Below are 27,390 nucleotides of genomic sequence, written 5' to 3'. Positions count from 1 at the left end.
CTTTGATAAACTCATTCCCATTGGCCCATAATGTCATACCTAAAACAGTACTTTTTAGTTCAGTAACTCTCGGATGTTTGTTTAAGACACAGTAAAATTTTCCAATGGAAAGACAAGACTACAGTATCAAATACAAACCTACTGACAGTAGACCTGCCTATTAAATTACATCTGGACTCCCCAGAAGCAGCCCACAGACCTCAGGTTTAAAGCCATTAATTTACTGCTTCTGACCTTGCAAAGACCTCTGATGACCTCAAAACCTCATCCCACAGGCTTTACATGGGACTTCCAAAACTTACTTCATCTAAAAAAAAAAAAAAAAAAAAAAAAAAAAAAAAAAAAAACCATCAACATACAGTAAGCGCAGAAGTATCCCTTCACATTTACTGGTAAGCAGTTTTTACTTTTTTATTTATATTTTTTTTTTTAAACCAATCCTAGCAGTTCACTGGATTGTATTACAGTGATTTTTCAAGGACTACGCAGCAATTCACAGCAAAAACACCAGTTCAACATTTCAGCCAAAGCCTCTAATAGAAAACCCAACATTACACTAAGAAAAAGAAATCAGCAAAAATCCCACCTGAACAAATAACCCAAGTGAAAAGGACTACTGAATGGATAAAAAGCCTGTATTCATTTCCCAAGTGATGAAATATAATAAAAATGCTCAATTAAGTACTTAAAACTACTAAATGTCCAGAACCATTGTAGACCTAGGCTGTTTTTCAGTCTAATACCATATGGATGGATGTGTTTTTCTTTCATTTACTGGAAACAAAAATCATGCTATGTCAGCATACAGGCAGCTAAATAAATCAAGTGGGTTAGTTAAATACACGTTAAAAAATGTTTCAGAGAAAGAGGACATTCCTGCAATATATTTAGTATTTCTGCAAGGTTTGCTGGAAAAAGGCAACCAGTTTACAGAAAATGAAAGGAAATGGGAAGCCCTGATGAATTTATGAAGACAAATAGTCAAAACTGTTAAAGACGGTATGAAAAATAAAAACAAACGCTGAAATAAGAGGAAGATAGCAGAAAAACAGAATGCAGAAAACACTGTTAACTAACCATGTAAAAGCCTTCCTTGGTAAAGCACACAAGGATGAGTAGAAAGATTATCATAGGAAGAAAAATACTGAAAATACTTATTTTGCAGCTTTCACACTTGGGGTGATTTTTAACTGTTAAACACAGAGGCCACATTTTCTAATCAAGATTTCAAGAACTATTCTGGCAGAAACATGTTACTTCAAAAAAACAAATTGTGGTTACTTTACAAAACTGGAGATATGCTAATTTTGGACGAGTAAAGGAAAAAAAAAACCTCCAATCAGAATTTCTTGTCATTAAATCTGATGTTAGGCTGCTCTCTTTGATCGTGAACCCAAAGGATTCGTGGTACGGACCACTTGAACAATGCTTCAGTATTTGCAAACCAACATAAAAACAATCTAGAGAAGCCTGAGGTGATCTGTGAAGAGTTAGTGTTCATTCAAGCACCGTGGTATCCAGCTAACTCATTTCTAACTCCCATTTCATCACACCCTGTTCTTACTAAAGATGCACCCATCCACTGAGAAATGCACACAGCTAAGATGCGAGTCTGTCAAAGTGCTTTTGAAATAGTTCAGACTGCCATACATGGGCTGTGAGGCACCCTTCTTTTCTCCCCATACTTCAGAACATAGAAGATGAACAAGATGCTGCCTCTGCTTACTTCCTTCTTGGATCTCAGAATGGTATTGTGGTGGCAGTATTTGTTAAAGCTTACATGCATGAGAAAAGTCTATGTTAACACAAAAACAAAACAAAACAAGCAAACAAACAAAAAACAAACAAACAAAAAAAAACACACAGAATTTGGGAGATCTCTATCACCTTATGAGATGTGTCCTTCATTAAAGGCTTTCCCTAAGCCTGAGCTCTCGAAGTGTTTTCACACCAACCATACTCATTCAAGCAGCCTTGTGGAATGTGGTAGTGTATTTTAAATTTGATTCCTTATTTTCCTACCTGTCTACAGCTCATGAGTCACAAACAAACAGCAGCACAGAGACAGAGGCTTAGCTTCCTTGGAGTAGTGTTAGATTATATGACAGCATATAATCAGACTCCAGAGGGTAAGTCAAGAACTTCAATACACCTACTAACACAGAAATGCCCAAAGCTCATAAAATATGTGCACATTTCACAAACAATTCTGGGCAAGCTTAGCTGAGACTTATGTAGCTACACTGACTGTGCAGTACATACTGAGCGACCTGCATTTGGATGGCTCTCTTGAAACCATACCACTGTCCTCTCTAGAAAGTCAATTCGCGTCAAATAGAAAACTACAAGGTTATGTAATAGGAGCATTGGTGCGACTGATCTTGCACTACGAATCCCGTGGGGACACGACGTGCCTCAAAGAATAAATAAAAAATAATTTGAAAGTCCGAGTCCAAAAGAACTCCAATCCATTTTGTTTTCAAACAGATCAAATTCTACAGGATTTCTGGAAAGCATTACTCTTTCAGAAATGTAGCAGCTTTTTTGCTAAGATCTGGCAGCACGAGGAAAGGATGAAACAAGTGGCTCCCAAAAGTCAAGTCGTTCTACTAGAAGATGTAAACAAAGATAAACTACTGTTGTTTTGTTTTTTTCCTGCGTATCTGAATTACTTCGATATTGAACAGCAGTGTAGCTTGGGGGTTTCCTTCTTGTGGCTTCAGACTTGTGCTGTAATTTAATTAAGCCAGTTCTCTATGGCTTTCTTGGTTTCCATAAGTAACAAATGTGTACTTCGAAGCAGCACATCAATGAAATCATAATCACCTGAGCAATTGGAAATGTATCAACATAATAATCTATACAGTGATAACTGAAGCCACAGTTGTGCTCCTCTGATAGTTTACTTGATTAAATACCAACACGAGTGATCATGAAAATTGAGGATGACATGACAAAAAGCGCTTTCCCAATCCTCCTGTGTAAAGCAGAGGAGCTTGCTTTCTGCTTTACACTTCAGCCACAGAAGCAGGAAATGCACTGCATTCCTCTATGTAATAAGGAATAAAAAAAACCTATGGACCACTGTATACTTCAGCAGAGACACTTAACAAAAGGTAAATGTCCAGAGTAAGAAACAGCCCTCTGCTTCACTTTAAGAGCCATCATAAATTTCTCTTTGCCTTGAGAACTGTACTTAGTGTACTTAGTGTACTTTAGTTCCTAAAGCTCAGGCCATCAAGTTATTAATTCCTTATCTCGCCCTCCTTAACAGGTATTTCTGGAGCCATAGGTGGTGACTAAGAAGCCCGCTCCAAAGTCTTTACATGTAGAATTCAGAAATTCAGATTTACTTTTTAAAAGACAAATAACTGATAATGCAATAGACAAATATATAGCCAAACAAAAAGGAAAACAAATATCTACTTCATTCCTTGCAAACTAACTTTAGTGACCATTGGTGAAAGCAAGCAGTAGAAACTTGGCCGAAAGCACTGCATGGCAGATGAGTCACAATTTACCAAAATCTTTTGCCTCTTCTCCTTTATAAACATTCAGGGAAGGACTCTTGGCTTAGTTACCCAACATCCCCTTTGTACCATCTTTTTGGTGGAAATATTTTCAGACTTCCTTTGTCCAAGATTCCAGCTGTATGGCCTTGGGATATTAAAGTAAGTGCAGACATTCAGATAAGCCACTGTAGTTCAGTCCTACCATTGTGTAGTATTTATAGCTCTTAGATCGTGGTGGAAAGAGTTTAGCGTAGTTTTACAAGACCCACTATGCTACACGGCAGTGAAATGCTGTAAAAGATGGTTTACTAGTAATCAGTGTTCTTCAGGACATATAGCCCCAGTGCTCACTGCTGTGCCTTGCCATATGTGAGGCTGAAATAATCTCTCCTTTCGCAGACTCCTGAGGATACATCTGCCCCTTTCTTCTCCTGTTTTGTATACAGTATAAGGAGAAAAAAAAATCTACTGCGTCATTTCATCTCCTCAGTGAGGATTTTATTTCACATTCTCCTTCCTCCTCCCCTCCCACACACACACACGAAAAAGCTTGAGGACAAGTATACCTGTAGCTACACATCCCAAATAACAACCAGCTTCTCTTCAAGTCAGATACCTTAAACTCAAGAAACATGTTTTTGTAACTGCTAATGAAATGTCACAGGGTTTGTGTTGACCCAAGAGCAGCATTTCTCTGCTTCTCTTGGCCTGAGCTAATTTTAGGTATGGTAACAACCGCCTAGCAGTCAGGTGGCAACTCCCTAACTTGTTCAAGCTTAGATCTCCAGACAGCACTTGTGCAGAGGTCTCACAAACTTACATAGTCACTGTGCAGCAAAGGCTTTCTCCTTGGAGATACTCAGAAGCTGTCTGACACAGACCCGGGCAACTGGCTTCAGGTGGCCCTGCCTGAGCGGGGGGCTTGGACCGAATGACCTCTGGTTTTAGGCTAGCCAATTTGAGCACTTGAACTCACACATGCTTCCCATAACAGTACTGAACCCTGTTTTATCCTGTTTTCTATACTAAAGTTTTCTGATTCTGTAACACTTTCCAATACTTTTTACTAAACACACCAAGTCCTTTAACTAAACCTTTCTGTGTTTTCAGATAACCAATGTACTTCAGTTATTTTAGAGAATATACACCTCAAAATCCTGGTCTCCATTTCATGTTAATCTCATCTTCCAACTGGTGAAGTCAAAGCTGAAAAATTCAGTACATTCGTACATTAGATGTTTAAGATTCTGTTGCTGGTGTTGTTTCTAAACTTTTACTTTCGCTTCCTCTAGGGCACTTCAAATCATAGGCCCAAACGGTGTCTATTCCTTCTCCTGTAGTATGATCTGGGATCCAGCAAGGGAAAGGAAAACGACAGGCGATGATTCTGGCATTAGATTCAAGCTCTTCTTTGAGCTTCTTCTCCAACTGTGGCATCTGTGAGGCAGCAACAAAAAACTTTCAGGAACAGTACAAAACAGAAACATTCTCTAATCTAAGTGTCAAAGACAAGTCCAAGGTTTGAGGAATATTTGAAAAAAATAGGAAGTATTCCTGATACGTTCTGGTTTGATGCATTGACAAAGAGTATCTAAAACTAGAAAATGGTTATTTGCCCTGACCAGTGAGATCACTGCAACTGTAACTAAGTCTTTAAAATTAAATTACAGTAGATGAACCTTTAGTTTAAAAAACAAAAACATATACACACACACAACCACATTAAGGCAAGACTTTGCATTTTCTAATTCATTATTTTCTTCAGTGAGATTCTTCCCTGCAGACAATTAGAGTTTAGCATCCGAAAATTATACAATTTATAACACCTCAAGTTGCGTGATACTCAAAGGCCGATGCTTTTCATGATTTCCAGTCTAACGCCAAGATATATCTTGGGAGGCTCAAAACCCCACGTCTGGTCAGCAGACCAAAGCAAGCATTCTGCTCTCACTGTATGGCAAAGTATTGGTGTGGTACACAGCACTGAAACTGTGCTTTGTTGGCTCCAGACTATTAACAAAAACGAACACCTAAGTCCCTGCACAGCACTATGTGAAACAGCACATACCACCCTGCAGCTTGCCTTGGTTGAAGACCTGCTCCGTACAACTTTCCTCCATTGGCTTTTGTATCAGCTCAATTTTTGCTACAGGAAATATCATTGCCCCTTCAGAACTGAGCAACACTCTGCCCAGGTACTTTATCTCCCATAAGTATGCCAAAAATGCCTCTATGGATTAAGTGAGAAATGAATTAACACATCTATTTTCTTTCCAACCCCCAGATTGCTGTTATATTGGGGGCTGGGAGGACGCTGCATAGATCTATCCATTTCTGTCCTTTGCAAAAAATCGGGTGTTATGCTTAAGTAGATCACTGCACATCCATTTGGAATTCCTTCTGACAAATGATATCTATCTCAGCGAGTAATTATAGCAGCGAGCTCCAAAATTAAAATATTTTTACTTTGATATTGTGGCAGAGCATTTAACTATTAAAAGGTTGAAAGGATAGTAATTATCTACAAATACAGTTCAATTTAAGTCAGGAAGGACACAAGATAAACAAAAATTTCAAACCAAAAAATACAGAACACATTAGAAAACAAGACTGGCTTTCAAAAACGTTTTCAAAGGCTAAAGCTAACTTCAACTCTCACATACACGCAGGGCCTACCTTTGACGCTCCATCCCACTATAGCTAAATTTAAGCTTACAATGGGATATTTTAGGAAAATTGTTCAGAGGTTACTCATGGGTATATTAGATCTATGAATGCCTTTAAGTATTCTGTGCTCTGATTTATTCCATACAGCAAATGCTTTTAAACATTTTTGCTTAAAAAAATGAGAAAAATAAGCCCAATTTCATATCTCAAACTGAACTAATACACCAGAAGAGACAGGACTAAGTTGTTATAGCAATTAATACAGTCCACAAACATGGTCCTAGCCTAATCTTTACTGAGTAATTATGAAAAACAGTGGTATCTCATGTCTCAAATTAGAAGATTTCATTAACAGCTCAGCCAAAAGCAATTGCATTCTTGAACCAAACCCAAAGTAGTTTTAAGCTAAATCTCTCAGTAACATTAAGCGTTATAACCATACTGTATTTTATATCATTCAGATTTTATTTGTTACATCTATATAGATAAATAGCTTAGTAAAAAACTTTTGTACAGGACATATTTAGTTAAAATTCAACTGCAGTTGTGAACATGAACACCTGGTAAAAATTCTGTCATCTCACCCCGAGCAAGTAAAAGTCTCTCTGCAATGACTCATTGATAAACACATCTTCCCCCAGATGCTTGCAAGAACAGAGAGGTCTCAGAGTCTTCACTAAAGATCAATACATCCCAGTTCTGTTAGCTAATCTTGGATGTGAAATAAAAGCACAGTGTGACAACATCAAACCAGACCACTATTACTATAAAAGCTAAAGACATTTATTGCCCTCAGTCAAAAAAAAAAAAAAAAAAAAAAAAAGAGAGAGAGAAAATGCATTAAGAGTTTCTAGAAAATCAATTTAGTCATTCAGGAGACTAAGCATTCACAACAGAGAAAGTAAATTTAAAGAACATTATGAGCAAATTAATTCTCAGGACACACTGTAGTTCCTATGTTTGGGTCTGTTACATTTATGACAGTATTTTATTGGAAGAATTAAGACTAATATTTGCTGAATTTACTGAAGTTATTCTGAGACTAAAGGGTACTCTTTCTATCATAGTAGTATAAAAATGGGGTAAATTAGCTGATTTTAAAATTCAGCCAGTATTTCAACTAATCACCCTCACATTCTCCTATGGCATTTGTTTAGTTTACTGAAATATCTTTCTTCACTTGCACTTGTGCTCTTGGTGCAACTGCAGACTTTGTGACTGCAGATTCAAATCTTTATACTGCCCCCTCCTGGAATTCAAGCCAGAGAACACACAGCATTCAAACCTGGGAACATCTGCAGCACGAGCACTGCAACAGCTCTCGCTAATACGCCACCAGAAAAGTAGGAAAAAAACGCATTTTCACTTCAGTTCTCACCACGAGTTACAACGTGAATCTGAAGTAGGTATTTTAATTCCCATGCTGCTAAAGGAAAAATCAGAGGGTAAGGAAACATCATTATGCTTCTTGTTGTGTCTTCCTGTTACTACCACACCAATGCATATTGCACAGTATAGCATCACGTAAAGCTCTTTGCTCCACTTCATCCCACATCTGCCCTAGCACAAAAAAATAAAAAAAGCAGCAGTACGGAAGCATTTATATATTTCCATTTCACTTCTCCATACGCATTCAACATATATAGAAGTTTCTAATGATAAATATAGAAAATATAATTTTTCTCTTCTGTAGTAAAAAAGAAAAACTAGATAAAGCCGAAAGTCAAAGTAAAAGTCCTGACTGAATTTATCTAATATACCAAAATAGTCTCTATGCAGTAATATCTACAGCAATTTTGAAGAACCCATGGGACACGATGAACATAAGCTACAAAGCCCTCCTAAAAAGCAAAGAAATTTGTACACTTGTTCTCTAGCAATTACACTTGAAGTATTTGTCTTTCTTCCTAAAACCCTCACAGTCTAAAATGAGCAAGGAATTATTTCAGAATACTAGCTACTAGCCTAATTTGAGGTCATCCCATTTTTAGATAATCTAACAAAAGTTCAGTAACTTCCACTGACAAGTTCACAGAAAAGCAGCTGTAGCCAGTTTCTTACTCCCTCCTCTCCCTGCAAACATCACTTTTTTTTCCCAGTATGAAAACCTGAAATTTTCAAGAATTGATCTATCACCTTCTCAAGGCAACTTAAATACATCAGTTTTCATTTTGATTCTAAACTTCACTAATTGATGGTAAATACAATGCTACCACCACCGCCATCCAGGAATGCTTTTAGAGCTCCAGTGTGCACACCATCACAAGTTTTACCAGGTTTTACCATGGACATTAATAACCAACGATGAAATACCTAAATATTATTAGTACTACCTTTGACATTTTGTAAGTTGATTTATTTTGCAGATGAGTACCTTGATATTAAAATAACTGTGCAAAAATAATAAAACTTACCATTTGAGGTACCCCAAAAATAACAACATTTGTATAATGGGAAAAAGAAACCTGAAAAAAAAAAAAAAAGAGCCTTAAAGAAATGAGCACTCTAATTGGAGAAGTTCTCACCATTCTCTCCTGAACCTTCTAAACACACTCCTTTGAACAGGGATTTAGACCAAAAATAAGAAAGGAGATCCAATATCAAGTATTCATCACACAAACTTCCACATACAGACAACTTTATTCTGCTGAGTAGCAGAAAACTACTGCCTGGTCAAGGATATGGCTCCAATTTCAGGAGCACGAAGAAAATCAATTTAGAAAACACTGTATGATTTTATTCACTGTTATGTTTTCCCACAACTCCTATATATGTTAACATAAGATATGTTTTAAGTTTGCCCCATCTTGTTAAATGTTAGTTGTTGGAGCTTCCCATTGCAATGGCTGGGTTCTTCTAGACAGTGCCCAGTTTTCCAACACACCTCTTCTGAATAAAGAGAAAAAAAGAGTATATTTACACTTTTTACCGATTCCTTGTATCTACTTTACTCTTTACAAAATGCTACTTAAAGAAAAAAGACTGATGGGAATAGCTGGGGGGAGACAAACATAAATATAGCAAAAAGTAAGTCTCATTAAAGATGCAATTTTCATTCAAATGAATGCACGTTATAAAAAACAGCTTGAAGCAACACTAAAAATCAGGTAACATACTGCACAGCTACAGAAGAACACACATCTAATGCAATACCACAAGACAGAGTTCTTGCACATTAGGTAACAAGAGTCTTGTTACCAACTCCACAGAAGTAGCTCTCAGCGAAGCCTGACATTACAGTAGCCCACATCATTCAGCTGGCAAAAGTACGATGTAGTATGCTCAGAAAATCTGTACTGGAAAAGCACAGCAAGTCACTACAGCACAAAACCAGCAGAGCATTGTAAACATGCAGTGAGCCTTGTTTCTATGCTGTAAGCACTCTTCTCAAAGCCCAATACAGCATCTTGTGGCCAGACAAATACAATTCTTCCAAGAAAGTATCTCTGAACTATGGAAATCTCCCATTCATTCTTAGGTACTCCAGCACCTACCTTCCACAAGTCTGAGATATAGAATTTGGTGTTGTGATGTACCCCATCTCTCCAGGCACGGTATCTGGAGTACCAGACTAGCCAGGGATTTAACTCATAACCAACAGCTTTGAATCCCATTTTGGCAGCTGCTATCACCTACAAGGAAGAGAAGAAATCTTCACTTAAAAACAGAGAGAGAGTGCTAAAAGGTATATTCATCCAAACAGGAGAAAGGACAGAATTTTATTTACACGTCAAAGGAACGTACATTTAGAAGTAATCAGATTTTAATTCCTAAGAGAATGGTAGTATAGCAAACAAAAATTCAGATTATATTTTGCTATTATGACTAGTTCTGTTGAAATTGATATTCACACAAACAAAATTAACCACTTAAACATTCACAGGACAAAGCTGTAAGCTTGTACTATGTCTACAGCTCACATAAAAGTTTAATTTAACATATTCATGGCACTATCTTAGAATTCAAGAGTACCAAAACTGACCCTGGAGACAGTAAAACACATAAGCAGATACACTCAGAATTAGAGCATGCAACCTAGTTGAGAAGCAGTGAAGGGTAAGGCACTTGAAAGATCCCTGCATCAAAGCCAAAATGACCTATCAATGGAAAGTCTGTGAAACCAATCTGTTGACATCCATAAAAATAAAAATTAAAGAAAAAAAAAATCACAGAGCAAACCTCAAAGTGTATCTTTTACCTAATGTTAAACTTCACACATAATTTTGAAAAGGCAAAAGGTAACTCAGTTAACAAAATGTATCAAGTATACTCCCTCAAATCAGACCTTAATATTCAGAATCATTACGCTGTATAGCAAATGTCTTCTAACTAAATCAAAGCTTTTTTTTTTTTTTTTTTTTTTTTTTTTGAGGAAACTTCAAACCAAAACAGCACACTAATTTTTAGAAATATTAAAATCTAGGACTGAGCCATAATTTAAAAGGTTACTGCCAAGCTTTAATCAGGAAAAGCCTTATCAGCTATGAATTGCAGGCAAGGTAGAATCAGGAAGAAGTACAAATTTTTTAATACAACATCTCAAACAGCAGTATCACACAATATGCTGCACAGTATTAAAATAACGCCACTTGCATCACACACACCAAATTTTCAAATATAGTAAAAGAATCTGACATTTTCACCATGCTTGAAAATAAAATATGTTCATATTTGTTCACAGAATACACCATGTAAGTGCTAAATATTTACAAACATGAACAGAAGCTCAACTTTTTTCAATACAGATGCATTAAGGCAACACTGAGCATCCAATTTGGGGCACCTGGCTCTCCAAGCAGCCTTCAGTCTCCATTTAGGCACTAATGTGCATATATACACATGTATATTTATATATATGTATATATATAGGTGCCTACATATGTAGATATATATGGAATTGGAATAAAATACGCAGTAGCTAGTCAAATTAGGTGTCTCGGATAAGGGTCAAAAGCCAGAATGCTGAGTAGAGAGGACATCAGAAACTGCAGTTCTCTTGTACCTATGTACTTTTCCCTAGGTCTTACTTAGGTGCAATTCGTTCACAATTTGGATGTCCAAATACAACTGCAGCATGGACAGATGGTCAAATCATTCACATGAAATATGGACAAAAGCAGTATTCAAGAAAGATCTTCCTTGTTTCCATCAACAACCCACTTAATGCACCATCCTGTTATGCAGGTGCTTTAAAAATAGTACCCAAAACACCACAACTACAAAAAAAAAAAAAAATACTATTCTCTGCAGCGCTCTCCCTCACCACCACTTTTGACAAATGGAAGGTCTGGGCAATGCCCTGAAAGCACAGCATCACTTTGGCTACCCAAAAATTTCCCCCCAGACTTCCCTAACTTCTTTTTGCATCTATTTCTGCCCCAAAACTCCACAGCAAGCTGTTGAGCTCAATCTTAAAATAATTTTGCAGTGGGTTGGATGAATCCTAACTTTGCCACATAATGATAAAGACCAGAAACTGACACTGAAAAATGGGTGTTACAATACTAAAAACATTTGAAGCCAGTAAAATTGCCTGTCCTATATCCTAATTACCATACAGAAAAAGCCTTGAACTAGCTTCTGTACTGAAAGTCTGCTGAGAGCAGAGCAGCCTTTCCACAGTTGTTTCCTACCATTCAGCTTTGCAGTGGCTCTGGTTTACCACATTCATGTTGAAATGGGGCAGCCAGCAGTGTACAATGGCATTAAGACTACAGTTTTAATGATACCATGATATTTATTTTTGTAATCCATCATTCCTTTCTCATCTTTTTGTTCTTCTGTCACTTTTATGCAGTAATCACAGAGCTGCAGCTCCAAAAGCAGAGGGTTATTTAAGCTCACAGCCTCACATGCTGCAGCTATAAACCTATGTGGAATACAGCTCTCCGGGAAAACACAGTGCCAATACTTTAATTACATCTTTTTATGTGAACGCAGTGCAATGCCTCCCAAGCAACGAGATGAGGTTATGATTTGGGATGCTACTTTGTCAAGCTGAGAGTAAGGCTGGAACAAAACTATCGATTGTTCACCTAAACTAAACGTAAACCATTCTCAGGCTTTGCATAAAGCTTGGTAAAATACAATGTGTGTGAAGGAAAACATTTGTAAATATGACAAAGCAGAGGCCAGGAGTGGAGTATTTGCTGCTTTGCTGAGGTAGAGAAGGAAGGAGACATCTGTAACTTACAACGCGGCCATCCCCGCTGCCAATGTCAGCTAGAGAGCCGCTTCTGCCCTGCAACATTTTCAGGACATTCTGGATCTGCGCTGAGGTGGCGGGGACGAAGGGCAGGCACACCTTCCTGAGGGCTGGCGCCAGGAAGGGGGTGACCACGGCGTACAGGGCCACCAGCACCCCGCCAACTGCGCCCGTGGCCAGCAGCCCCCACTGCCTTCTTCTGGAGGGCTCCTCAGGGCTTCCTTGTGCGAGTGGAGCGGGGCTCTCGGCCACCAGTGCTTTGGACACCATGCCTGTGGACAAAGATTAACAGGGGGATGGCTTCACTAACTGAGGGATTAACAGGCAAAACATCATGATGTGACACGTGTAACACAAGGGGGGTGCTTAAACACTTCAGCTGATTCCTAGGTCTTAAAAAAATGTTAAATAAAAAATCAAATTATTGCATATAAGCGGCTGAGGTACTAGGTTTATTGCTCATGAAGAAAAAGAAGAAAAGACACATTACCCCTCTCCCCTGGCCCCCCGCCCCACACCCCACAATGAGGGATCCCCCCCGCCGGCGGCCTTATTTATGGAGGAGGACCCTACCACCCCTCTATGGCGGGGGAGATAAGGGAGGAGAGCGAGCACCTTTCTGCACACGCTGAAGAGAAGATCCGCACGGCTCCCTTCGGCAGCGGGGCTGCCCTTCCTTATTCTCTTCCCGTCACCTCGCTGCGGCCCGCCTGGCGCCCGAATTGCGCCTAATCGCATTCCCCACCCCCCCCGCGCCGCGCTAGTGGACGGGGCCGCGAGCGCCGCGCAGCGCCCGGAGCCCCCGGCCGCTTCCAGAAAGCTCCGCCGCGGGCGCCACATAAGTTCCCCCAGCGAAATATGTCGCGGGGCGGCCCTTTGCGCAGGCGCGGTGCCGCCGGCGGGCGAGCGCGTTGCGTCACGGCGCGGCGTGCAGGGCGGGCGCGGCTCGTGCTCGGGTGGCCGTTGGGAGCGGTTGGGGGCCGTTGGGAGCCGCCGCAGCCATGTCGGCCATGGGGACGCTGGCGTTTGATGAGTATGGGCGGCCCTTCCTCATCCTCAAGGACCAGGAGCGCAAGACGCGCCTCATGGGGCTGGAGGCGCTCAAGGTGAGCGGGGGGGGCCGGCAGGCGGCGGCGGGGCCCTGCCGGGGATGGCCGCCACACGCGGCCGGGGGGAGCCGTGCGCTCAGTTTTCCTCTGTGAGCCTTAAACGTGCGAGTGAGTTGTTCTATAAGCCTTGCCTCCACGTGTGACAAAAAGGCTCGTGAAATACCTAGCCTAAAAGCCATGTGCTTATGTAGGTCTTTTTCCAGTCATAGTTCTCTGTTGCTACTTAAAATACAACATTTGCAATACTTAACTACCACAATAGAATAGTTTTTCTTTATATTTCTTATCTTAATACTGCTATTTGTGGACGCAAAATACTGATTTAACTTTTCCATTCTTTTATAGTCTCACATAATGGCAGCAAAGGCTGTGGCAAATACCCTGAAAACATCCCTCGGGCCCAACGGTAATGAATCACTTTAATTATTTCTACTTACTAATTGTTTTTTTTTCAGGGGTGTCTAGGTTTGTCCTCACATTCTGTCTTTTTCAGGCTTGGATAAAATGATGGTGGACAAAGATGGTGAGGTGACAGTAACCAACGATGGCGCTACCATCCTGAATATGATGGATGTGGACCACCAGATTGCCAAGCTCATGGTGGAGCTGTCTAAATCTCAAGATGATGAGATTGGGGATGGAACTACAGGAGTCGTTGGTAAGAAAAGATTTTACATTTAGTTTGGGATTTCTAGTTTTAGAGCCAAGTTTCTTAAACTATTTTAAGAAATCACTTATGGAGTGACAGAGGCTTTTCTGAAGCATGTTTTTAGAGTATTTATTGCATCACTATTCTTTTTAGTTCATCTGTTAGGAGGTTTTTTAATCCAAAAGATGCTTTTGTGTCTCTCTTAAAGTATGGCAGCATTTGAAGTTAGTGTTGGAAGGCCTCTTTGTACTTTCAGAACTCTTTGCATAATTTTCTTCCATAATGATCTTACTGTCTCCTGTGCTTTTACAGTCTCAATGCAGTCTTCTTTCTCAGTAAGTAGGGCATTGATGGCATTATTATTACCAATATTATTACCTAATAAACCTCAAACTGATACTGCAGAATAAATCCAAAGGTATACTTCTTAAGCTTTTGATAATGTATAATACAGGATGCCTCCATCTGTGGGAGAGTGAACATTATTTAAAAATTTTGTTTTACAGTTTTGGCTGGAGCACTGTTGGAACAGGCTGAGCAGTTGCTGGACCGTGGTATTCACCCCATCAGAATAGCAGATGGTTACGAGCAGGCAGCTCGCATTGCTATTGAGCATCTCGACAAAATCAGCGACAGCTTTCCAGTTGACCCACAGAACACAGAGCCTCTGATCCAGACAGCCAAGACAACACTAGGCTCTAAAGTGTAAGTTCACAAAACCTTCGAGAATATTGACAAGTGTTTATATTTTCCATACGTACATGAAAATTTACAAATACTTATATTTTCCACTTAAGTTGAAAGGAGAAATCCTTGATGCTTTGATGAATTATTAAGTTATTACTAGAGTTGCTGCTCTTTAATGTTTCTTTGATTTTGGCTGCTTTCTCAATGGACTCTTATCTCTGGATAAGAAACTGTGAAACCCTTGTTCTCTAAAGGGGCAACTCCATGAAGTTAAACAGCTGCAAAATCAATTTCGTTCTACCTATTTTATTCTGTGTTTGTGCATCATAGCAAGTGCAAACTTTGTAAAAGTAGCTACCTGTTAGTTCTCTCTCTCTTTTTTTTTTTTTTTTTTTTTTTTTTTTACCCAAAAAGACATGTAGTGGTAGCTACTGGTTCTATAAGTGCATTTTTATTAAAAATACACAAATCTAAATTAAGGTCTTGGGTGTAAAAGTGAGCTTTCCATTTGTACTGTAACGTTTATTTGCTATATAGTATGGAGTAAATGAGCATCAGTGTCATTTCCCAGTTTTATTTCTTGGGACAGTTTTTGTCTGTCCCTCTTTGGGCACTAGCTTTCTAAGATATTGTGGAGTTAATACCTAAAATTATAGGAAACGCATGAGAGAGAGTTAAAACAGAAAAGTACAGAGAGGGGTGTCTCTCATTTTTAATTCCTGTGGGCCTGTTTTTGCAAAGTGCAGTTTATGATTGCAGTATCTTTTGACACATTGTAAGAGCTTCCTATGCAGACCTGTCTTAACGTTGGTTTCTGGGACTAGAGTATTTTGAGTAGTTAGTTCTCCTTGCTTGCTTCAAATCTGCGTCTTGCAACTGTGTTCATGAAGACATGTGTTCTGGTTTCTGTCATGTTTGGCATGTTCAGGTGAACCAGTGAGCAGGACACCCTCTCTTCATACAGCAAACAAGCTATTAGTAATACTAATATGTATATATATATGTATCTGCACATACATATATATACACGCATATATTATGTTTCATATTGACAGAGTCAATTTCTTTCTTCTGAACTGTATACATGTAACACATCTTCCTTGTATTCTCTTTTATTTAGTGTTAACCGCTGTCACAGACAAATGGCAGAAATTGCCGTGAATGCTGTACTGACAGTAGCAGATATGGAACGTAAAGATGTTGATTTTGAGCTGATCAAAGTGCAAGGCAAAGTGGGAGGTAGACTGGAAGATACGCAGCTGGTTAAAGGAGTGATTGTGGATAAAGATTTCAGTCATCCGCAGATGCCTAAAGTAAGCGAACACTCTGGTTGTCATCTGTAACAGTTTAAATGATTCTGCATAGAAATAGACCAAAAATGCTGTTCTAGCATTGAAGCATTTAAACACCGCTGTGGTTTGGCTTGTTGCTTCACTCATGTATCAACAGAGGAAGGGAAGAGGAATGTTAAATTCTTTGTTGGATAGGACCAACTTAGAAGTCACAAGAATCTTGAGAAATGATTGGGGAGATGATTACTGCACAACTAAGTGAGAACAAGCATAAAGTGCAAGTCATTGGTAGAGAGTAATGCGAAGAACTGTGTTAGAATTGAGAACCAAATGTCAGTGTACTGATTTTTAATGCAACTCAGTATCACAAAACTTGTACTGTTACACTCTGAGTTGGAGTGTTGTCCTGTTTGGAACACCATAGAAGTAGTATTTTCAATGGTAACAGTAGGTAGGAGTTTTTTGTTGTTTTTTTTTTTTTATTAATTTAATACTTAAAATAACTGGTAAAGATTGAGTGCTTAAACGGTGTCTAGAAGCTGTGGAATTTCTTTTGAATTAGTTCAATTTTTGATAGAAGTGTGTGGCTGTTAGTTAAAACTTCAGAAAGAGTCAAGTGATCTTCAAGGTTCTTTCTGTCTCTACCTTTTTAACAACGTCTGTACATTGTGCAAATACAAGAAAGAGGTGTTACTGTGATTAAAATGCAACCTTTTCATTTTATTTTATTTTATGTTAATGTACAGGAGCTCAAAGATGCTAAAATTGCAATCCTTACTTGTCCATTTGAACCACCTAAGCCCAAAACCAAGCATAAGCTTGATGTCACATCTGTGGAAGATTACAAGGCACTGCAGAAATACGAGAAGGAGAAGTTTGAAGAAATGGTGAAGCAGGTGGAGTGTTCAACGTTACTTCTCTGTTTTGTAATTTTTCATAGCCTTTACACAAAACAGCATAATGCATTGATTTATTCCTGCAAATGAGCTACTAATCCAGATAAGAGGCAGCATACAAGGAATTGTAAGGCTGTGAGTGAAAGTTAAGTTTATGGAAGTAATAGATAACACTCTAGTTTGAAATGTACTTTCAATTCTATATGTGCCACTTATACAGATACATGCCTTCTTCAGAGAGTTCTGTTTTGAGAAAAGTGCAATTAAAACTGTTAAGAAACTTGTCTTCCTTTCTGGTTTAGTGCTGATCTGTAGATTGTTGTGTGTTGATTTCAGATAAAAGACACTGGTGCAAACCTTGCTATTTGCCAGTGGGGTTTTGATGATGAGGCAAACCACTTGCTGCTCCAGAACGAGCTGCCTGCTGTTCGTTGGGTTGGTGGACCTGAAATAGAAGTAAGTAAAATCTTCAGAAACCAGGATTCGCACCAGTCCTCCTGTTATACAGCCATATTATACAACCAGCTTGTTGTGTAGTGCTGTACCAATTAAGTGTGGGCTTTTTAGGTAGAACTGCATAATGAGGTGTGATATTGGTAAATATTGGAGCAAAATCACTGGGAAGATCTAGGGGAAGAAACGAGGATTATTGGGGTTACAGTCTATTATTGGTGTCCGTGCGTATTGCCTGTTGCAGATTTTATGTGGCTGGAATTGCTTCTCCTTTCAGTCTTAGTGTTTGTAGAAACAAGGCATTGCCTGAAATCTGCCCTTTGACTGAAGCAATGAGAATGTAACTTTGGAGGCATTTGATAGATTCGTTTCTATTAGCTTATGCTATTTAAGCACTATGGAAAAGTCTTCTCAAAATAATTGATGGTTGTTTAATTTTAGTTAATTGCCATTGCAACTGGAGGGCGCATTGTTCCTCGCTTCTGTGAACTCACACCAGAGAAGCTGGGGTTTGCTGGTATCGTCCGAGAGATCTCCTTTGGAACAACAAAGGACAGGATGCTCGTCATTGAACAGTGTCAGAATTCTAGAGCTGTGACCATTTTCATTAGAGGAGGAAATAAAATGGTAAGGTGCTTAGTTTATGTCCTCGTTTTGGCTGGGATAGAATTGATCTTTGTCCTAGTAGCTGGTGTGATGCTGTGCTCGGATTGAGGATGAGAATAATGGTGATAATGCACTGATGCTCACTTGCAGTTAGCAAGTGGCTGTGTGCTGTTTAGCTGCCTACCAGGTTGGATCACAGCAGTTCGTTACTAATGTTTGATGCCTCAGTTGTTGAATGTGTAGTTTTTTTCATATTAAGAGCACGTTAACTCTTCAATTATTTTTATCTAAATTTTACTCTGCACTGTGGAAGAATTTGGGGGAAGTGGGGCTATAGGCAACAGTGACTGCTAAGTCACGTTAAATTCATATCCCATGTTTTTGAATGAAAATGTTATGTTTCTCACTATTAGACCATATTGTTTGTAAATAGAGAAATAATTTTATTTGTGGGTGCTTTTTTTTTTTCTCATGGAAAGGTCATTTTTATGAGTAAAGATATATTAGTATTTTTGCGAGATCAGGTTTTCTGTGCTTCTGTATGTCATTTCTAATTTATAACAGTTTAAAAGAACAGAATGAGACCATTTTTAATGCTTCTCTACTTAATCTCGTCACTGACTGAACTGTTAGTGTGGAATTACATTTAGTATAGGTCAAATTCTACTTTGGGTGAAAAATGGGAAAAAAAGAATTTTAAGTGCCAGTCTAAAGAGTTCTTTCAGAAAACAAAAATGCTTCCTGAAAGGTTAGCATAGCTTGTTAAATCCTTCTACATCTGTTGGAGTTGATACAAATTGCAGTCTGAAAATAATGTTGGCATTTACATTTGTGGCTTTTGTCTTGGTATGTATTTTTCATTCCTTCTCTGCTACTAGGAAGCCAACACTTCTGAAGTAGTATAGTATAGCAGCAGTAGAGCAGTGAAGAGATCCTCTAGTTCATGTGCAGTTTTTGTTTCTATACTCGGAAATTCATCTTCATATCAGTCAGTTGTGTGCTGTAAAGTATGTGCCATGTTCTAATTCCAGATCATTGAAGAAGCAAAGCGATCTCTTCATGATGCATTATGTGTGATCCGGAATCTTGTCCGTGATAATCGTATTGTGTATGGTGGTGGTGCTGCTGAAATTTCTTGTGCCTTGGCAGTCAGTGAAGCAGCAGATAAGGTAAGGAAGAAACATTCTACAACTCTCTTTAATTTCCCATGGAGAAAAAAAGGATTAAGACCATTTTAAGAGTTTCCAAAAAGCTTCAAAGAGCTTCCAGAAAAATGCATATTACAGAACTTCCTGACATTCTCTGATAACCAGCGTTAAAGTTTTGCTTCCCCTCTTTGTAAAGTTGTTGCAAGTGCCTTTTTATGTTTTTTCCTAGTGCCCATCTTTGGAACAGTATGCCATGAGAGCTTTTGCAGATGCCCTGGAGGTAATCCCCATGGCCCTGTCGGAGAACAGTGGAATGAATCCAATACACACTATGACTGAAGTACGGGCTAGACAAGTGAAAGAAAATAATCCTGCTCTCGGCATTGATTGCTTGCAGAAAGGAACAAATGGTAAGATGTGTAATGGGGAGAAGGAGAGAAGCATAACAGGGTTTTCTTCCTCAAAAAATGAAAAAGGTTATATTTTGTCCCCCAGCCCCTTTTTTCTTTTAATTCCTTTTTTTTTTTTTTTTTTTAAGATGTCTGTCACTTCAATTATGAACTTTTTTCCCTTGTCCTGATAAATGGGAGTGGGAGAGACACATGATGTCTGATAGGAAGAAAACGCGTAACTGCTTGAACCAAAAGTGACAAGATTAGTTGTAGATCCTGCTGACCTGGTGGGACAGGAATAAAAACTATTCACTAAGAGGCAAAAATGGGATGTGTTCTTAGTACTGTATTTTTAGTGATCCATTTTACAGTGCAGTCCTACCAACCAACAGTTGTTTTGAGAAACAGCTTGCGAAGAAGAAAGCAAAAGGTTGGAAATGTCTTTAGGTAGTCTTGTTCACACTGCTACATGCACATGTATAGACCTATAACAAGCAAGTGAAGGCTACAAAATCAGCGTATGAAAATACGTTTTCATCTGAATTTACACTGTTCAAATTCTTATTTTCATGTTCCTTTCAGGAAAAGAAAAAAGGCAGTACATTTTGGAACACAGCATAAAGCCTTGTGTTTGTGTAATGCATAGCCCTTCCTTGATTAGATGTCTCTGCATTATGGCACGTCAGCTTTCAGTGGTCATTCTGCCCCTAGGATGCTTCTAATATTTGTATATAGAAGTACAGGAAGGTGAAGTTATGATTGAGGAAGGCTTAATTGGGGAAAAGAGTTTGATCTTAATGTTCTATGGTCTTTGGGAAGAACCCAGACTTAAAGCTATAGTTTATGCAAAGTATTCATTAACTATGGTGGGCAAGAGTAATTTAGTATCTTTAAAATTATATAGTAAATAACTGTCTGGGTTAAACATTACATTCAGGTTTGAGGAAGCCATCTAATTCTTTCACATGTCTTTTACAGATATGAAACAGCAACATGTTATAGAAACCTTGATTGGTAAGAAACAACAGATTTCTCTGGCGACTCAGGTCGTTAGAATGATTTTGAAGATTGATGATATCCGTAGGCCTGGAGAATCTGAAGAGTAAAGGTTGAAAAGCAAGAAACATTAAGGGGGCCACAGCAGTAGCGAAGACGGTAGTACTCTGATGCTTCATCTTCAGCTATTTATTTTGGACACTGTTTCAGATACTGTAATGGCTAATTGTTGGAAATAAAACACAATTTAGCACTGATGGTTTCAGTACTAGTTTTGGAAGCCTCATTGCATTTTTTCTTAGAGGGGTGTGAATGTTCTTAGGGAAAACTTCTTGAATGTATGGGGAAGGAAAAAAAAAAAAGCATGGATAATGCATTAATAGAATTTTGTAGGTCCTTTTTCCATTGCTCCTGCAGCTAATTCCTTTATCTGCCTGTGAGCTAAGTCTGCAGATTTTCATTTTAAGAGGTCTTCTGTCCCTCTTCAGTGAAGTAAGCAGAAAATTATTGTAGCCTCTGGTAATTCTTAAATATCTCAAGTATGAATTTTAAATTTGGCAATGAAAAATATCCAGATTAAATGTTTCCAGTTCTCACTTGTGGTACTGAGTAAGAATTTTTTTTATATCAAGGCAACCTGTGCTTGTTGCATTCCTGGGTTTTGACAGCCATTGAGTAATTACAGTGTTAGAGCCATTTGAACAGTGGCATGTATGAATATCACATTACAAGAAACAAGCTAGATAACCAGTTCTGCACCAAATATGACCATCTAGAAGTTCAGGGTTTAGGAAACCCTAAAAAACAAGGTTTTAGGAAAGGGTTTAGGAAAAAAGATTATTTGGATCCTTGCAGAATCTTCAAACCAATTCTCTGAATACTTTAACTTTCATTGGGCCTGTTACCACTCATATTTAGTGTATTCCTGATTGATGTGAAGGGAGGAGATTTTTTACAGGGATATGCATTCAGCCATGCATTTAGTTTTGTTTTTTTTTCTTCCCAGAACTTACCTATGCTACTAAGAGTAAATGTACTTACTTCATAAGTCCCAAAAATGATTTTAAAATGGAGGAGTAAAATTTACCTGTAAGCTGCCTTGCATCTTTGCATGTATAATTCCTAGTAAGAAGCAAGTAGCAAACCAGAAATAACATGTAGGTTTTTGTTGTGGGGTTCTGTTAGGTGTTCTATTTTTTTTGTTGTTGTTTGTTTTTTCATAGTAGTACAGAGGAAGCTACTTCTCTTGCCTCTGTTAGCTAGCATGTTCTGTTTTAGTTGTGTTACGATTACCACTTCAGTGAAACAAAATCCTTCAGTGAGTGTCAGTAGAGGAAGGTTAGAGAAGTCTGATTTTTATGGTGTGAAAGTTCCAGTGCTGGTTATGATAAAAGTGTATTTCCATAACTATTTAAGAAGGAATCCTGCAAAGCTTTATTTTAATTAGTTAGAAACTGACTACCGTAACTTCTGTTCATCATTGTTCTCTTCCAAAATAGGTTTATTTACATGCAGATCAATGAACAGAACAGTTGCACAGTTTTACTGCAGCTGAAGTCTGGTACTTGGAATTGATTCATGGCTGTAATTGTGACTAAAATCCCATAAATCCATTGGCTCATGTAGAGCCAGCTCTTACTTTGCTTAATAGCTCCGAATGAACGTGGCTATAGCTCGGACTTCCAAGGAGTAGTTTAATTGTACTGGTGGGATTGTACATAAGATGGAAAGGAAGTGAGAAAATGGTTTGTTGTTTGTGTTTCATTAGTTTTTCCCTTCAAGTCTGTAACAGTGAATTCCATGACCAAATTATTCAAAAGCTTCACTTCTTTCAGTTATATTGTCTTTTGGCATGGTGTAGATGATGTGACCTATTTAAAATGGGAGATGCCCAGAAGAAAGGCAGTGCTGGACACTGCTTCTCTTGTTCTGAGTTTGGTATTCTGACCAGGAGACGTGAGGGAGGGCAGGCTCTGCAAGCAGCACTGCCACTAGAGGGGAGAAAGCTGTGGCGATGCTCCACACGTTGTATATGGAATCGGTTCACAGCAGCTTGGAGCCTACAGTTTATGTGTACACCAAACTGTTCCCACTATCAAAAAGAAATGCAGCATGTTATGCTGGTAGTTTCTAATGATACATGAGTTGAAATCTGGCCAGATTTACATCGTGGTTTTTAGCTTTTTTTTTATTATTCCTGGGAACATATTTCTTTAGTAGTAAACTGCCTAACTGAGAAGTCTCTAGAACAACAGGGAAGAGTCCAAGAATTGCAAGATCATGTGTTTTTGTTAATCTGACTGAAGGAAATAAGACTTTGTGCTCTGTATATAAATATTAACCTTCAGTCAGACCTTAGTATTGAAAGTTTGAAGTTCGGTGATGGAATGCTGAAAAAGATCTAAAAATGAAGAATTACTCTTTTATTAGAGACTTTGATTTTCAACATTTAGTAGTATCAGCTACATTGTTGTTATTTAACATACATTAGTTACTTGAATTTAACATATTAGTTGTTTAACATATATTTAGTTGTTACTGTTGCATAGGCAGTTAATTGGAAGAAAAGCAACATTCAGCTGAAAACATTAATCCAGATTAATGGAACTGATGCAGCTCAAACTGGTACGCTCTCGGGGCTGATGTAAATGGATTTGTGCTTTACCAGGGCTGTGGGAGTAGTAGTATTGTGAGTTTGTGCGGTGGTCTGCCCTAGTCACATAGAGTGGAGGAGACATCTGAGTGATGACAAAGCTGTGGCAGACAAACACAGACGTTTAAATTAAGCGTGTTGTGTCTCTAAACATTAGTACTTTTGGGAAATGAAAGCCTTGCCTAGTGGTGTGTGCATTTGGGGCTGAGGACCACAAGCACCCCACATTCCCTTCAGGTCCTACTGCTGCTTTACACCAGGGAAAACACGAGGTTCGCCACTGGAGGGCGATGAATGCACACCCGTGTTGAAGGGACTGCAGACATGGTTAAAAGTCAGCTGAAGGAGCCGAGCAGCTCTGCCAGCATCACCCACATGGCATGCATTTGTCAGCAGCAAGAGCTGAATCTTTGTCAGGGGCTCAGTTGCTTTGACTGATTTCATACACGTTCCACGTGCCCTCTTAGATCCAGTTTTCCACATTGTCCTAGGGCCCTCACCCCAGCCCCTTGCTTTGGCAGTAGTTGTGCTGCCAACTGCCTTCCTCCAGCCTCACTTCTCAGCCTCCTGCTGTGTTCCTGAGGGCCTGAGCTCCTTCCCTCTTCCCCTCTCTGCTCGTGTTGGCAGGTGCATGAGGTGAGGTTGCCCGGAGCCCTGCCCGCAGGTTCCCCCATCCCTCAGTCACACCCAGCCCGTGGCAGCCGCTGCCTGCTGTTGGTCCAGGGCCAGGCCTCGGGCTTTGGGCGTGTCCTGGTGATTCAGCTTAACTGGGGCTGAGAAGATTTTTTCCAGGAACAAGGTTATGCAGAGCTGTGAAACAACATTCTTGGTTTGCTGCAAACTGGTGCTTTCTAGTACAAACATATTTTTCCTACACTTAAGAAAAAAAATTGCTGTCTTTCAAGTTGCCCTTTTCTGACCGTTCTGCGCAGGGAAGGCAGGTCATGACATGAGCAGTTCACGTCTCAGCAATCCCACCTGACAAACAGGCAAGCAACCACAACCAGGATCCTAAATGGAGCCAGTCCAGCAGTCTTGCTAAGAAGATCCTGGCTTGATCAATTTTGCTGTACAGAACAAGTCAGGTAAACTTCCCTCCTTTGTCGCTGCTGTGCCACGTGCTGTTAAAAATTGCTGTTGTAGTGGCTGTGGCTGTGACAACCCCTGCCTGAACCCTCACCATCACCCAAAGAGGGATGATTCAGTTGTGAGGAACTAGCCTCGTTTGTCCTCTCTGCGTAGAAGCACCTCTCCATTTCACAGCTTGGAGGGTTTCCCAGGAGCTCTCTGCCAGGGAACATTTCTCGCCATGTTAAAGAGCCAATTAAATGGACTGACAGTGTTTGCTTTGTAAACAAGTCCTCTCTGTGATACAAGAGAGACGTTTGCTGAACACAAATGATTGGAGGGTAAAGCTCTAGCATGTGCTCTGCAAGACACTGACCCTGGGACATGTGCTAGAGTCTGCATCTCCATGAAGCTTCTCCCTAGGGTATTCAGGAGTGGTCTCTGTGCTCTGGTGAGGCTCCTGGTGCACAGCGTGGGCACTGAAAGGAACAGCTCTCTGCCAGCCGCCCAGTGCCTAACTCCTCTCTGAATGTGTGACGCTGCTCTCAGGGCCCTGATGGCCCTCCCCTTGCTTCCCTCCCAGAGCTTTGGCTGCTTGTGTCAAGGCACAGCTCTGCCACCTTGAGGTAGCCTGCTGGGAAAAGGGCAAGGGGTGAGGAAGAGCTGGGAGAAGCCCTGGGAGATGCCCTCCTCCTTCCTCTCAGGAGCTTTCTCTCTCAGCCTGCTCCTGCTGCTTCCTGACAACGGCCCCACATCAAGCCCGCGATCAGTACTCACTCTGCCTGATGTCTCTTGCGAGGGAATGAAGCCTTAATGCCAAAGACAAGTTTGGAGTGACAGAGGTTGAAAGGGATCATGAGTCTCAAATGATTCGAGGAGAGACACGGGAGTAGACAGACACTTTCATGCTCTCTTTCTCTGAGGTGAGCAGACTGAATAGAGAAACTAGATAAGGAGATAAGAAATAGAGAAAACCAAAGCAGATGGAGGTGAATGAGCAAATATAATCCAATAATAATAATGAGCCAATGTCAAAGGTTAATAATAAACCCTAAAATAAATATAAACCAAATATTTAAAGGTTTGGTTTGCACTTTAGGGTTTCATGCTCTCTGATACAGCATAGCACCTTTTTGTACCATGCAGAGAACACTGTCAGTTTCCATAAAATTTATACATAACCAAGCTGGTTCCTCAAACACGACATTTATTCCTTCCCTCCGGGTCAGGAGGCAGCAGTCTCCCTGCTGGCACAAGCAGGGCCCGTGTACAGAGGGGAATATCTTGTGTCACCTCAGCTGCTCTGGCCGCGGGGCATCAGGGCCTCAGACTTTCTCAGTTTCAAGAAGCTACTTTGATTTATGTGCCTTATGCCACCTAGTTCTCGGTGCATCGTAAAAAACCTGTCCAGCATTAAAGCTGCCGTGTGCCCGCACTCTAACTGGACTGTCTTGGGATGAACTTCTCTGCCAGCTGCTCGTACTCGTCACTCACTGGCCATTCCCATCACCCAGCCCACAAGTGAAAAGCCCTCGGCAATCTCCTGACCTTTCCCCCACGTGTACACCGCCAGCTCCTCTGCTGCCAGACCCGTCTCCGTAACCCGGTGGCAGGAGCTGATGGCCCTCATGCACAGCCGGGCTTCCAGCAAACGTAATGCTTCTCCAAGGACCCTGTAACCAGCGGTCTTAGCTGACATTAGCTGGTTTCCTATTTTTTGCATCCAGCTACTGTGCTGGCTGGCATTTTGCAAATGCCGTGACTTGGTGATTAGATCCGTGGTCTTCTCATTAACACGTCGCTTGTAATTGGAAGAAGGCCACAGGCCAGGAAAGGCAAGTTTCCAGCGGTGCCTTTGTGTTAAGGGCAGCACTGGTAATTAAATTTTAAGAGATGGTGAGTTCTAGTGGCCAGGAACACAGCTCGACAGGATGAGAGGTTATGTGTGGAGAGGGCAGGGGAAGCAGCAGTATCTGAAGGGACGGAAAACCTGCTTAGGAAAGATCCTCTGCTGAGTAACTTTGGCACAGCATTGCAGTGGAACATCATCTTAATGCTGGTTGTGCTTTTCAGCTATGTTGACTCAGTCCCTAAGAAAAGCTACTGCGACAAATCCCATGGGAGCGCCGTTATGGGCTCCTCAGGATCTCTGTCAGGAGAGGGACAGAGCAGAGCTGCCTTGTCCTCTCTTCCTTGACAAAGAAAGCTCACAGCAATTTCTCCTCTTTTGCTAATGCGAAAAGTATGTAACCCTCCCCCCCAACCCAAAAAAAAAAAAATCCCACTTTGAAGCTAAGTGGGGAGAAGGAGTTGCTCTGTTGATGGGCGTGATGGGGATGGCCTACCTCCTGTGAGGGTTTACATGGTGCCACAGATGAGACAGCAGAGGTCAAACCCACAGAAAAACTAATTTAGCAGCTCTAGTGTCTCAGTTGTCCAGATCAGAGACCTGATCCATGCATGGTGAGTTCATTCTGTGTACAGTTTACTCACTGACAAAAAGTGTGTATGTTTATCCTCTCTGCATACTAATATAACTGAATTTCGAGGCAAAGCTGCAGTCCCAAAAAAGTAGGTTTGAGAAGGCTTTGAGGACCTTTTTCAGGAAGCCATTCATTCATTCAACACTTCCATAACTGTTGGCCTACTCAGCAGCTCTATAAAGAAAGAAAATGCGGGGAGGTGAAGAAATACAGTTTATTCCTCATCTGAGAGGCTGTGAAGTCTGTCTCCAGACATGTTCTTAAAAAACTTCCTTCTCAGCCCCTGGACACAGGCAAGAAATCCTTATTTTCAGTAATGGCCCAGACATGACTGGCATGGTAGTTCTTGCCTGACAAGCTACACTGAAATGTGATTTTCAGTCTTTTAATCTTAGCAATATATCTTTACATAAGCTCTTGCCTTGTCTGCAGGCTGACAGGTAGTAACCTTGGTTCCTTGCTGCAACAAAATGATCTGGCAAGGAAACAATAAGCAGATTTTTGTCTGAAGCAAAAACATGTTCAAATATCATACACACACAAATAAAGACAATGAAGCTAAGGCTAACAAGGG

The 27,390-nt window shown here is 40.1% G+C and overlaps 2 protein-coding genes across 2 annotated transcripts; one reads left to right on the top strand and one right to left on the bottom strand.

Moving 5' to 3' along the window:
* Positions 1–4,398: 4,398 nt before the first annotated feature.
* On the bottom strand, positions 4,399–12,654 carry ATPSCKMT (ATP synthase c subunit lysine N-methyltransferase). Its single transcript, XM_032181101.1, has 4 exons — positions 12,373–12,654; positions 9,674–9,811; positions 8,594–8,644; positions 4,399–4,949 (listed from the first exon to the last, which is right to left on the bottom strand). Exons 1-4 carry the CDS (start codon positions 12,652–12,654, stop codon positions 4,752–4,754), a joined length of 669 nt encoding a protein of 222 aa, XP_032036992.1. The 3' UTR covers positions 4,399–4,751.
* A 662-nt stretch (positions 12,655–13,316) lies between these two features.
* CCT5 (chaperonin containing TCP1 subunit 5) lies at positions 13,317–21,710 on the top strand. Its single transcript, XM_032182286.1, has 11 exons — positions 13,317–13,490; positions 13,839–13,899; positions 13,987–14,151; positions 14,649–14,847; positions 15,950–16,142; positions 16,868–17,017; positions 17,354–17,473; positions 17,912–18,097; positions 19,108–19,245; positions 19,454–19,634; positions 20,595–21,710. Exons 1-11 carry the CDS (start codon positions 13,386–13,388, stop codon positions 20,720–20,722), a joined length of 1,626 nt encoding a protein of 541 aa, XP_032038177.1. The 5' UTR covers positions 13,317–13,385; the 3' UTR covers positions 20,723–21,710.
* Positions 21,711–27,390: the final 5,680 nt, after the last annotated feature.

The sequence above is a fragment of the Aythya fuligula genome, chromosome 2, assembly GCF_009819795.1.
Source record: "Aythya fuligula isolate bAytFul2 chromosome 2, bAytFul2.pri, whole genome shotgun sequence".
Classification (NCBI taxonomy): Eukaryota; Metazoa; Chordata; class Aves; order Anseriformes; family Anatidae; genus Aythya; species Aythya fuligula.
Note: the sequence above shows the minus strand (reverse complement) of the source record. Positions and strands in the feature narration are given on the sequence as shown.